The following is a 13,311-nucleotide window of genomic DNA, read 5'->3' on the forward strand; positions in this document are numbered from 1 at the left end:
CAAATTTGTATTCTGGTACTGGCCAGAATAACATATAACGTCAAGTAGCAGGTAAACACTAATGAATTACAAGTACTACATTTATTTATTAGGTATTCTACGCAAGTGTGTCAAGTTCAAATAATCCGGGCCAGAGGATAACAGAAGTGCAGTTGACACGATTCAAAAGTAGGTTACACAAATAATATTACGTCATTTAGTGAGATGTATAACGCGACTATTTTTAGTTGAGGCCTTATAAACACGATACAACCTTCACGAAACGTCTGTGAATGTATGTTGGAAATCAATAATAAATTTGTTGGGTAAACATTTTCCAGTTCTATTTAAAAACAAGATGTACTGGGTGTAAATAAAACACCTGTTATTAATGGCTCTACAACCCTATATGGATATTGGCCTCAGATTGCATCTGTTTGTTTGATCTTTTTATTTTTCACGAGCTAGCCTCGCAAAACTTCGTTTCTTTTGATTTAAGTTTTGATTAAAATTTAAATTCACTGAAACTGGAGCACGGAACGCACGATAAGAAACAAAGATACAGTTAAAGTAAGGCAATAGAGGTATTAGTTGTTGAAATAATTCTAATATTGTATATTTATAACAAACTGCTACCCCTGCAAATTCGTTTCCGTTTGATATTATTTTTTTACCTAGCGTACATTTTTAGTCGATACATCCCAACGTATGGAACATTTTGCTATGTTTGCGTTTTCGAAATAAAAACCTAAGTAGGTACTAAAGAAACCTAAATTTTTCAATTTTTTCTTAAGAGTTCTAAAAAAACCCGAATTGCATTAGCAGTCTTTGAGTTTTGCGCTTAACAACATGTCTTGCGATTCATTTTTATTTATATAGATAGATGAGTAGGTTATCAAGTGAGCCTTCTGTGCCTCACATATTTCAGTTTATATTTTAATGGCTTAGAAATAGAATAGAATTTCCTTAAAATGTTTGATTTCACCTAGGTTACTTGTGCTCAAAGAAAAATATATTGGTGCAGTCGTGATTCGAAGCCACGAGCTCAGTATTGGGATTCGCACGCTCAACTTAAGAATACCTGTTACGTATTCGAAATTTAAACTTTTCTTACTTCACCGACTTGGGAGTTTTCATTTACCACGATCCTAAGCGATAACTGAAGTACGCAAGTAATATATAAGACGTTTGGAAATACATCCTCACAATTATTGTCATTAAAGTTTATTTCAACAATCTTGTTAGAGAACGCCCATGCTAACATTTAAATATTCAATGCACTGCAATAGATTTGAGGTCACCTTTAAAATCTCTATTTGGATAAGTGGGTTAAGTAAATATGAGCATATTTGTGTGATATCTGAGCACTTAATTAATATAGTGCAGGGTTAATAATTAATAGTTTAGATCGCGGCGCAACAAAATTTAATACCTAAATACTAATAATAAAAACATTATTCATGACAGAAATAGGTTGTGACAAAATTCATCTATTAATAACTTACCAATACGTTGTACATTTTTATGTGCCTAAAATATGTCAATATTATTATGTATTTAACCGACGAAATTGAGTTTTTTTTTTACAGAAAAATCGAATATTAGACATGAAAAATACTATTCGGTTTCCACTTCGAAAAAATGTCCTTTGCCTCATACACGTGAAATTAGTATTGATAAATATAAATAGTCTCAGAGAGTGAGATAGATAGATAAACGTGTGTTATGAAAAGATTTACAGAGAGGTCGGATCCGACCGAGTGAATAACTAGGCGAAGGTTAGCCGCCATTGTGGTTGGCTTGCAATGACGTTACTCTATAATAGATAAGCACATATTATCAGTTACAACGCTAGTTCACCACTTTCAATTTGGAAAGGTGTAATCGGCTTTTCTTTTTAGAAGTCTGCTCAAGACTTTGTTGTCATGAAAAAGTTTAGGAATAAATTTAGGGACAGAAATTAAAATTAAACTGCTTTATTTAATACCTTTAATTTAACTAGCTTTTTTCTTATAATTGATTGGCTCATTTGGCGGTTTTGACAATGACATTGTGTAGAATTGTATTCTGATTTTATTTTAATTGTGCTGTTATGAAAAGTTTAGGGATATATTAGGGACAGAAATTAAAATTAAACTGATTATATACAAAAACCTTTAATTTATCTTTTTTTCTTAGCTGTAGCTGGTTTCGACAGTATTGTGTAGAATTGTTTTGTCAAAAAATAATCGTAATTTTACATTGGAACAAAAACCATGACCGTTCTACTATCACCTCAATATATTATAATATTGAAATTTTATACATCGCGATCCCAAGGATCGCCGAACCATGAACCAACAAGAAACCGAAATTTAAGGGAAGGGTTCAACTTCATGGTGATTATATGGGAATAAATGAAGTTTTACCCATGTGGCGAGTTGCCAAGTCATGTAGGTATATAGTTGGCTCATATACTATGTGACCCAAAAGCACAATCAACGCATCGTATGCACTGCAATTGAATGCTAATTGCATTAAGTCACCTTGTCACAATTAAATATCAATTTGAGCGCACACTGTCAATGTTATTGAGTCCTGCATATCTTCACTTATCGTGTAATGTCAGCATTCGCATTATAAGAGCCAAAATTATGTATATAATATTAGTAAGTATCCCGTGCGATGCCTTCACGAAATAATAACCATAATTAAATTGCAATCCATTATGTATACTTTGAACGCAAATAATAAAAAAACCTTACTAAAACAATAATAAATAAATAATATAATATATCGGTACCAAATCGCTTTTATGTCTGTCGCTTATAAGAATGCAACTACTGGAATATTAATATTTTTTTTAGATTTCTTCCTACAATGTCACACTGAGACTATTCCTTATTCATAAAATCTAAACCTACTCTTCAGTCTCTTTCTGTTTACACTGAGCTTGAAAAGAGACACATGAGGAGAGTACTTTAGTGGAAACGGTCTAGATAGATATATTATTTATAAATTAGACTCGAATCAAAATATATCACATATAACCTTCATACACGCAAAACGAAATAATAGCATAAAGTATTTACATAGTGATCATACTGACAACTGATACCTTACTTGGTGTCGAGATATTTTAATTTTATTTTTCTGGCTTATAACTTTTGAGTGCCTTGAAACGTAAGGCCATTCACGCAACAACAAACTTCGAACAAACAACATACCTACAGTATTGACCACGTCGGTTGTACCAAGAGTAAACTTAATTGAGCACTTTTATGGCTATATTGTTTACATTAATATACATTGACGCAAATAAATAGACGAAGTTCCACAGACATTGGTCTCGAGCGGCATTGGACTGCAAACTCGGCGATCGTCAGTAGCTATGTAGAGTTAACGTAAGTTATAACACTGAATTTGTAGTTGTTTTCCTCGACCTAGTCTGCTTGTGAGCCATCTAAGGAGACCGATCGAGAGCAGGGCCATCGAGCCATTAAGGAGACATTGTTGTGCCATTTTTAATTTAATGATATATTTTTTAGCCCTTGAACAGCGTCCACGTGACAAGCAAAACGTTGAATCAACGTGATTCATTGGTTTTCATTGGTTTCATTTTGTCTTTATTAATAGGTTGGTAATTTATAAATCATTCTTTTGTCATGATGATATACACATTTGTACAATAAAATCTTAATTGATTAGGTGCTACATCTTTTCATTGTCTTACGTTATTTTTTTATTATTTAGATATAAATCGTAAATTAATTATATTGTGTGACAGAGAACGGCTATTTCCTAATGGTTATATATGATTATATGTAAACAAACGTTATATTCATAATACCTCAGATTCATATATTCATGTAAAACCAAATCTACAGTAAGTATCGTTGCGACACTCCAAATCGAATTAATTACCTCGCAACCGAGCGTAGTATTAAAAAACTGTTTGCGCAAGAGTCGATCCGCACCTTGACACAGATAGAGCTCAAACTGTCGTTTTGAATACACAAAACCGGACGCTGCCTTCACTATTTTAAAACTCACTATACAAAAGCCGTTAAATTATTTAAAAAAAATAATAATTTTAATGTGTTAATCCTAGTAAAGACCATACTTAACATATAGTTTGAGCAACCAACTTTATATATGTATAATGTATATGCCTTTTTAATGCTTATACAAATAAAAACAACACAACCATTGGTCATGGCCTCAAATTTCTGTTCTTAATCATATGTTTTAATAGCCCAAGTAGGTGAACAGTTTTCTGCGTCACGTCGTCTTTGATGTAGGTATTATTGCATGAATATCACTACTCATACCCTCTTTCCCCAATTATCATATATATTCAATCCATAGAGAGAGATTAAATACAGAATTTATGGCTTTATCAAACTCCGGCGCCGAGAAAAAATACAAAACATATCTTTTAAATTCCACGATGACGACACCAGATCGTATTTATAACAATATTGTTAAAGCGTAGTATCAAATAATTGCGTAATTACAAGCGATTAATAAAGTGTATTTGACATTTTAAAAGTATATCGAGAGGCTCCTAAAGTTTTAAACTTGATTTCGCTGCCATTTTGTTTTTCTTGAATATGTAGCTGCCATTAAAATACAAAGTTTCAAAATTTAAGTGTTTGGTTAGTAGTGTAGAAATGTTTGCTAATAGTAAATAAATTCTCTAGCTTAGTCTGAAATGTTTATTTTTTTTAAATTGGTATGATTTACCTATATATGAAATTAATGAGGTTTATTTCAAGTAAAAATCTTAGTTTTTATAGTTGATAGGTTAAAATTCTTTGTCAACACTTGAAAACTAATGACTCCTGTATAAAAACGTTTTGGTTTTTGGCATACGCCATACTTCGCGATGGAGAGATACCGTGGACTCGCTCTGCCTCTTTCAGGGGTCATAGGGCATTAAGTCAACTAAATCAATGCATCATAGTTCATAGCCTCGACTCTTACTATTAGCAGGATAAAAATGGTGAAACCCTTTTGTATAAAGATTTAAAAGTTGGCTTCCAATTCTTATACTCTACAATCCCTTGAAAAAAGTTAAAACAATGAGTCACTCAAAAAGATATTGTGACGTTAGCGCCTCGTGAATTGTGTTGCGTAAAGTACCTACTCGTCAACGTGCCTACATCGTAACTTTGTTCCAAAATAGCTTATACAAATAACAATCGTTTCGCTTATCAAGCACTGAGGTTTAGTTGTAAAGAAATCCACGTGTTTTCGTTAATGTCTATCAAGACCGCGATGTTAATTGCTCATAATATATAGACATTTTTATACATAGCTGGGGATCAAACATACGGTCTCAGTGAGTCAACACTAGTTGACGTTTAACCACTAGGTTACGTTAAATATTCGAATTAATAAGCAACACTAACATCTTGATTAAGACCGAAACGATGGTTAACATTGACATTATGCACCACGCCCTTATATGCAAAAAAATATACGTTTAAAAAGAATTAACTGTGTACTACACAAGTAAGCAAGTGATGTCACTTATCACTAATTGTCAGTGTCAATTTCGTCACAGCTTATAGGTTCTAAGAAATAGAATCACAACTATATAATACAAGGCACTTCATGAATATTAAAAGACATTGAATGTGAATAATCTAGTACCGACATACAGATGAAACGTCCACGAGAAATACAACACGAGAGAAAATTGCTTCCCCACGGATCATATAAAGATTTTAGGTAATTTTCCTATATGATTTCAAACAATAGGCCCGACAAATCCCCACGAGTCTCTCATTACGAAATATCAAGGACATTTCCTATAGTGGGAAACCTTACAGCGCACATACGTCGATGCTGACAAAGTTGATTACATAGCTCGCCAACATTTCACGTCAAACAAATGCGGTATATTAAGTGTCAAATACAAACTTATTTTAAAAATATGATTCTACATTAAAGGTTAATTCTGCTAACAACCAGTAGATGTAATTGTATATACAATTTGAATTACTAAGGACCTCTTATAAAATAGGTAAACATGTAAATCCTAGAAAAAATGCTTGATCTAAGCCACCGTCAATACGGGTTTATGCCACAAAAAAAGCACAGCCTTATTGACTATATACGAGACAAAATTAACAATAAAAACTGAATAGAAATTAACGATATTTTGTTTGGACATAGAAGGAGCCTTTGACAGTGGCTGGTTCCAATAAACTTGAGAAAGAAAGTTGGGGATGACGTTAATAGAGATACAACCAAAGGATGCGAGGGATCCATAGGTGGCCTCATTCTTGAACCTACTTTTGGAGACATTGCTGCAAGAAACGGAAAAAGAGGATACGTGCTACTGTCAAGCCTTTGCAGACAACGTGATCGTGGTGTTTATCGGAGGATCGGCACTTGAAATTGAAATAAAACGACATTCAAATGCTGCTCTTGCCTATGTTATAGACAAGATATATAGTATCAAAAATAGACTCAGATTTGCACCACGAAAATGTCAAGATATAATTATAAGAAAAAAAAGTAATATCCAAACCACGTCTGAGTATGTATCTACGTCTATCTGATGAAAAAAAAATACTTGGTTTGATTCTCCATCCTAAATTGACCTTTAATAAACACATCTATAATATATGCAGGAAATCAATAAATATTTACAAATAATCAGCAAGGGCGGCGAGAAATTGTTGGGGTTTACATCGAGATGTAATTCATAATCCTATATGCGACAGCAGTTTGGACTCTAGCCCTTAAATAGTAATTATGTAGCAATTAAATTCAGTGCCACGGCTTCGCGCTGAAGTTCTGTAGAGCTTACCGAACCGTATCGCTGAACGCCAGCTTGATCTTCGTCAGACTACTGCCCTTAGATCTTAGAATCCAAAAGGCCACTGTGAAGCAAAGAGAGCGTTATTTCAGTCTGAATTGGAAGGCGTCTTGGAGCAAGGAGTATCGTGGATACGTATTCCTCATCCCTTCAAAAACCAGATTGATGCATCAGCAGTAAAGCTATATACGGGCGGAAGTATACTAGACGAATTGTTTCCTTATGTGAAAATGGTGCCGAATTTGAGTCATAATTTGAAACTATCTTCATGCTGTTTCGTGTATCAAGCTGAACTGATAACTATTCTTCAAAGGATCTTTTGCCACTCAAAAACCACCTACGGCATATATTTTGGGGACTCCCGATGTGCTCTCGAAGCTATTGTAGGAGGATAAATAAAGCGCATAAAGCGAACATAACACGCATGCGGGCATGGAGGGGAATGGAAGCTGCGCATCTAGAAGTGTCGGCCGTATACAAAGAATCCCCATAACACATCTGAAGAACTGTCTACGTGCAAACACGATAGAAAAATGGAGGCACAGATATAGCAACGGCGATACAGATGCAATAACTAAGTTATTGTTTCCAAATGTTATGTCGGCCTATTAAATAACTAAACAAAACCTACGGGATTGACAACCCACGTTGACAGGTCACGGTGCATTCTTATCGTATCTTCACAGGTTCAGAATTAAATAAAGTTCCGCCAGTCCATGCAGCAATACAGCTGAAGCTACGTGTCCTGAATGACTGTCCAATGTATGGCTACGACAGGTAAAACACTGAACAAGTTATGGTAATGAAAGTAAAAGAGACTTTATAAAAATTGCTGTAAATATTACCCAAAAAGTTGTTAAAAGAAATAAGCAGTGCTTCATTAACTTAAGTGATACATACACATAAGTTTTTTAATACCTTCGACGACAATATAGTCGAAGCCAAAAATGGGGGTGACCGCTTTGTTCTTTTATTACCTATACTAATACTAAAATAATAAGTGTCACCATGCATATTATAAAAAAGGCTTTTGTATCATAATAGTACATTTTCACACATTCAAAATAACTTCGAATCAAGCAGCATTATATGAGACCAAGAGTACAATAATTATTATTATTTACTAGTTACGATAATGAAGCTGTATAATAATATTAAAGTAATACTAAGATCTGCCTCTGAGGCTCGATTGTGCGAGGACGATTTCCTATCGATCGAATTAAAGACCTTAAACGCCGTACTGTCCACTGGGCGTTGAAGTCTAAGACAAGGAGAGGGAAGAAAACTATGCGGCAACACTAACAACTTGGATTGATTGCAGAGAGAAATGCGTAGTAACATGTGGTCATAGAATTTTTTGAAACTTTGAAACAGCTCTAAATTCTTATATATAACGATGTAATTTAATTTTACGTTATTATAAAAACTAGATTTGTGTCAAGTCGATGCAGAACTTTTTCAGCTCGACTCCATTCAGTCCCACGTCATTCGGATTCATATTATTGGCAATGTAGAGGTATTTTAATGCTTTTTATTTCAGGATTTTGTTCCAAATTTAAAGTAAACCAGTAAACGCAAAAATTGCCCACTTTATAGGTCAGGGCGATTTTAGATAAGAGGCGAGTTCGTATAGGAATCTTACGCTTGATTAGACAAGGTTCGGGTAAGCCTTCTACAATTTTTTTATCATCTATGTTCAGCTCTACGTATATATAGTTAAGAATAATGTACAGTCAAGTCAAATTTATGCACATGACACTTCTCCCATATAGACCAATTATAGCCCATCGCCCTGTCTCATTCTTGAATGGTCTGGTAAAGAATTAAATTGTCACCTGATTACATTTAATTCTTTACCATTAAATCTTATTGATTATATACTACGAGGAGTCAATAAATATTGATAATGCGATATATTCTCTTATAAAAAAGAAGAAAAAAATACGGTCAATTGAGTCACATCCAAACGTGTGCTTAAAAATGGGGAAAATTTTAGTTAGTAATAAAATATCTTTGCTTAAAAATTTCACTACAGAGCTTGTAAATCAAGACTGAAGAGCAATATTTGGTTCAAGCATGAGGAAGAACTTCCATGACGAACCCCAACGGGACACCCAACATCGGTGACTAAACAAATTAAAAACGTTTAAAAATTGTCTAGTGATTGATTTCTATGAGTGTGATAACAGCAGAAAGCTCTATCAACTGACATTTCAGTAACATAGTACGTATGCGGTTATACCGCCTATACCGTAAGCTTTACCAATTTCACATTGTTTCCGCTTGTGTCGACAGATGGCGCTTTAACCATAGTACCACAAATTAAAGTTGTTTAATATTTAAAAACATTTTCTTATACACTTTATTCACAGCAAGATACTCGTGGACAGTTTAATTGCTATTCTGAAGCAAAGTAGGTCAGTGGGTCAGAGACGAGGTCTACTGATAGTGAGTAGTCATTTCCCAAATTGTATTTATACTATATTATTTACAGTATGTTTTTATTTCAAAATATCATTTGGGTAAATTTATGTTTATGGTAAACTTTTTAAACAAAATTATAAAAAAGAATGATAAATAATTTTTTTTTCCTCTTTATCGAACAAGGTACGTATTAAGTGTAATGCGTATATGTTGTGGTTGCAATTGGCCCTGGCTCAACATTATGCTAAGAGACTGTTCCACAGCGCTGGTCATTCTGCCAGAGACTGACCTTTTTGAAGTGTTTCTGCTATTTTGACATTACAAACGGACAATTACAAGAGACAGAATTACTGACTCTATTAATATATATAGATAGCCTAGTTTCCGATAGCTTTTAACAGACAAGCTCACTGTGGCATAATCGAATTACATTCTAAGAGCGTGATTTTAAAGCTCACAACAACAATAGACCACTATTAGCAATATTGTTTCATGATTAGGTACTTTGTACACTGTAAAGTCTATATATAACGACACTCAAGGGATTGCCTATTTTGACGTTACAAAGAGTTCCAGTTAAATAGAAAGAATAATCTGTATTAGAAAAATAAAGGTTATTTCAGAGTAGTGTTCGTAATTACATAAAAACAATTCGTATTTGAACGCTATTGCGTTGTCTGTTATTTTTGTGCTGTACCAGTAGTTAGGTTGTTTTTTTTTACTTATTTAATTAATATCTTGATATATTGAGGCATCTTCGTGATAAAGCACATGCAAGCGTGCGCAATTTGAAAAATAAAGAACGGATTTCATGGAAAGTTCGGTACGTATCAGACGACCAGTCGAATTTACTTCTAGCTAGGAAAATAAAGTGACAAAACAACGTACACAGCTCCGCAGTTTTAACTAATTTCGGAAACTTAAAAAGTACTTTTTTTATTTAATTCTTGTCGTTATTGAGGGTGGGTGTAACGCTATGTAGAGTGACCATTGTATAGATGACAAGCTAAACCAACCAAAGCCGCGGTGTTTCGACGCTTTAGGGGATTTGTTTTTAAATCAAGGGACGTTACATGGAGTTTACACTGTAATTGTCCTTGTAGTTTTGTAAAGCAGTGTCGTCAGTGGTTGTTAATATCGATCCTAAGGCAGTGCAACCACTGGTCGTACAACTGGCGTAACCTAGACATATCGTAAAATATAAATTCAGCACTAAATCTATTGAGGTGACTGGATCATTAAAACTGCTTTATACGTGTGTTGAATTTTTTATACGTTACGTTACTTTATTCGTGAAAAACTCCTAAACGGCCGGACAAATTTTGATGAAATTTGTGTGTTCAGTAGATTTACAATTATGGGTTTAAGGGTCCAAGCTTTTGTGTTTAGGACGTCAACGGCTTTCGGATCCGCTAGGCTTAATTATTCGTTAATATTAATATACCTGCAATAATTCACATCAAACTTAACAGATGGAAAATAAATTGCATCTAGGTCAGATAGCCTACACGCTGATGGAAAGTAGGTCGCAACACAGCTCATAAATCTACTATTACAGAATACAGCGTTTTTATATAAAATCACGAGCAAAACACTCCACGTTGATGAGGCAGAAAGCAATTTAAAAATTTGCAATTAGAAATTCAACTAACGTTATATCATAGTTAACTCGTTAGCTTTTTTAAATTACCCTCAAAGACCTTTAAAAATTATTTTACTGCAACTTCCGCCCTTACGAACCTTCGGTATTTACGGAATCCTTTACCGTTCCTGTAAACAGCATTACGTATTCAGTATATGTTAATATAAACATATATTCACGAATACGAATATAATATTTTACGATTTGATAAGTGTATTTACAGAATCCTTTAGATTTACCGCTCCTGTCAACATGTTTTTTACGCATTCCCTGTATGTCAATGTAAAGATATATTCATGAATGCGAATATAAACTACGGCTAATGTTCAATAACACCAGTCGATTTGAATTTATCGATGTTTTTTACGCATTGGTTATATATTTACAAAGAACCCCGCGTAAACTCATTTTCGACATATAAATGAATGTAAATTCTGATATTATGTACCTTGGCAGTAATATAAGTCTTATTAAAACACGTTAAAATAATTCCATAAATTAAAAAAATTAATAAACAACTAAATACAATTCAATTTAAAGCTACAATAATCGATGTTTTAATTTTCAAAATAGTGCCCCTAAACAGAACTACCACAGGCCCTTGTGTATTTCATATTACGGGATAAATCTTCGACTCCGGTCGAAATACTGTCAATTGTTTGAAAACCATGTTTTCTTTATATACATTCTCAATAGTTATTGCAGGTGGAAACTTCACAGGAAGGATTCTATATCTAATTCATTACCCAAATCGATAATTGAGCCTAAATAAAAAAAAATAAAAAGCCCGATTGAAATAGAATGATCGCTCGGCCTACTTCCTAAAATACGTAAAACGTTTACGCAATAGCACTATGGGAGCGATAGTCAATCTGCAAAATATCCAGTATAGAGCTTCAAAATGTCTAATTTCAAAGCGGCGCATTTTGAACGCGCACTTGTTACCTAATAGTTGCCACATGCCCCTATCTGCAGGTCTAATTCATATAATCTTGCTCTAACGTCTCTAATAAAACATAGCTGCTACAAACATACATACAGCTGGTTCACGCCACGCATTTATTATTAAAATAATTCAGATAGTACACTCGCTTTTTGTTTTACTTCACATTGCTCCTTCTATCATAGTCACCGCGAAATGAGAATGCGACGTTGCCGCACCGCGCGGCCGAGTGTACGAGCAGGTAGTAAGACTACCATGAAGTATGGTCTCAACAATGCACGTAATTATTATACAACCAACACTTGTCTGTTATGAATAAAAGCATTCATTACCCTTTCAGCCTCATGTCCCAAAACTTGATTCTAATTCATTGTAAATATGTAGAGTTAATTTTAGAATATCCTTCCATAAATATCAAACAATATTTTAATGGTAAAATACTTAATCAATTATTCAGCTCCTTTTTATTCACCTGATTGTCGGAAGATGTTTTAAAATTTACTACATTTGTGATACATGTGACACATTCATTATAACGGAACTAAAACAGTTTATGAGAGTCGTCTGTGCAAGCTAAAATACATACCATTTGTAGGATCGACATAAGCGATTTTTAGCTCCATTTCTATGTTATTCTCCGATGTCTTGACTTCTGTTATATTAATATTATACTCCACTGGATTTTCTATTTCGATATCGGTCTTCATCTGGCTCGTTGAAGCAACCAAACCCTGCGCAACACTCATTTTGGGAGAATGTTCATGCATCATTTACAAATAGTCGAGCGAAACAACTAAAAGCTGCTCGCAGTATGCATAAAATACCATTTAGGCATAAAATATAAATGTTTTATCTTAAAAATTTTACACAAAAACCAATAATTCCATATAAAACACAAATGTAGGTCTCTAGGCCACTTCACTTACACTTAGATATTCCGACATAACTCGGACTCAATAGAAATACTCTACTCATGACTGACATTGAAATATGTCGGTAAAGGGCAGTGGGAATTTAACCTAATTTTACAAAAGTATGTCATGGCCTATTTTAAAAAAAAAACATTATTAGAGTAACTATTGAAAACATTATTCCAAAATACTATTTAATTACTGTAACATAAAACAAAAATCGTAAATTTTAATTAAAGTGCTCCTTCTTGCAGAGTTTCGATGTTACTATTTCGCAATAAATTTTCTGTTAAAATTCATGAAAATAGTGCAAAATGACTACATTTGCTTATGAATACGCTGCGTTGTGTAATAAATGACCGTTTCTATTGCACAATCTTTTCACAAGGGCTTTGAATGTAGGTCAATCTGTATGAGCATGATTGCAAAGCATTACAGTTCCAATTTAAATTATTCTGTTTTAATTTCAGAAAATACGGTCGTTATGGTTTTTTCTTATTATAAAAAAATGTGCAAAAGTTACTTATAATAGAGAAATATTGAAAAAACAGATAATAAAAGTGTGAGAATAATTTTAACATCCGGTGTATATCCACGCCAT

The 13,311-nt window shown here is 33.7% G+C and overlaps 1 protein-coding gene across 3 annotated transcripts in view; it reads right to left on the bottom strand.

The window, feature by feature from the left end:
* LOC125062862 (nuclear hormone receptor FTZ-F1) overlaps positions 1-12,751 on the bottom strand; it is a 63,818-nt gene extending 51,067 nt beyond the window's left edge. For 2 of the 3 annotated variants that reach the window (XM_047669077.1, XM_047669073.1), the window contains exon 1: positions 12,386-12,751. In XM_047669077.1, coding sequence (XP_047525033.1) covers positions 12,386-12,569 — 184 coding nt within the window. In that variant the 5' untranslated portion in view covers positions 12,570-12,751. The remainder of the gene's footprint in view (positions 1-12,385) is intronic. The other variant, XM_047669072.1, reaches the window with a different exon arrangement.
* Between the last annotated feature and the right edge of the window lie 560 nt (positions 12,752-13,311).

Source organism: Pieris napi, chromosome Z (assembly GCF_905475465.1).
Source record: "Pieris napi chromosome Z, ilPieNapi1.2, whole genome shotgun sequence".
NCBI lineage: Eukaryota > Metazoa > Arthropoda > Insecta > Lepidoptera > Pieridae > Pieris > Pieris napi.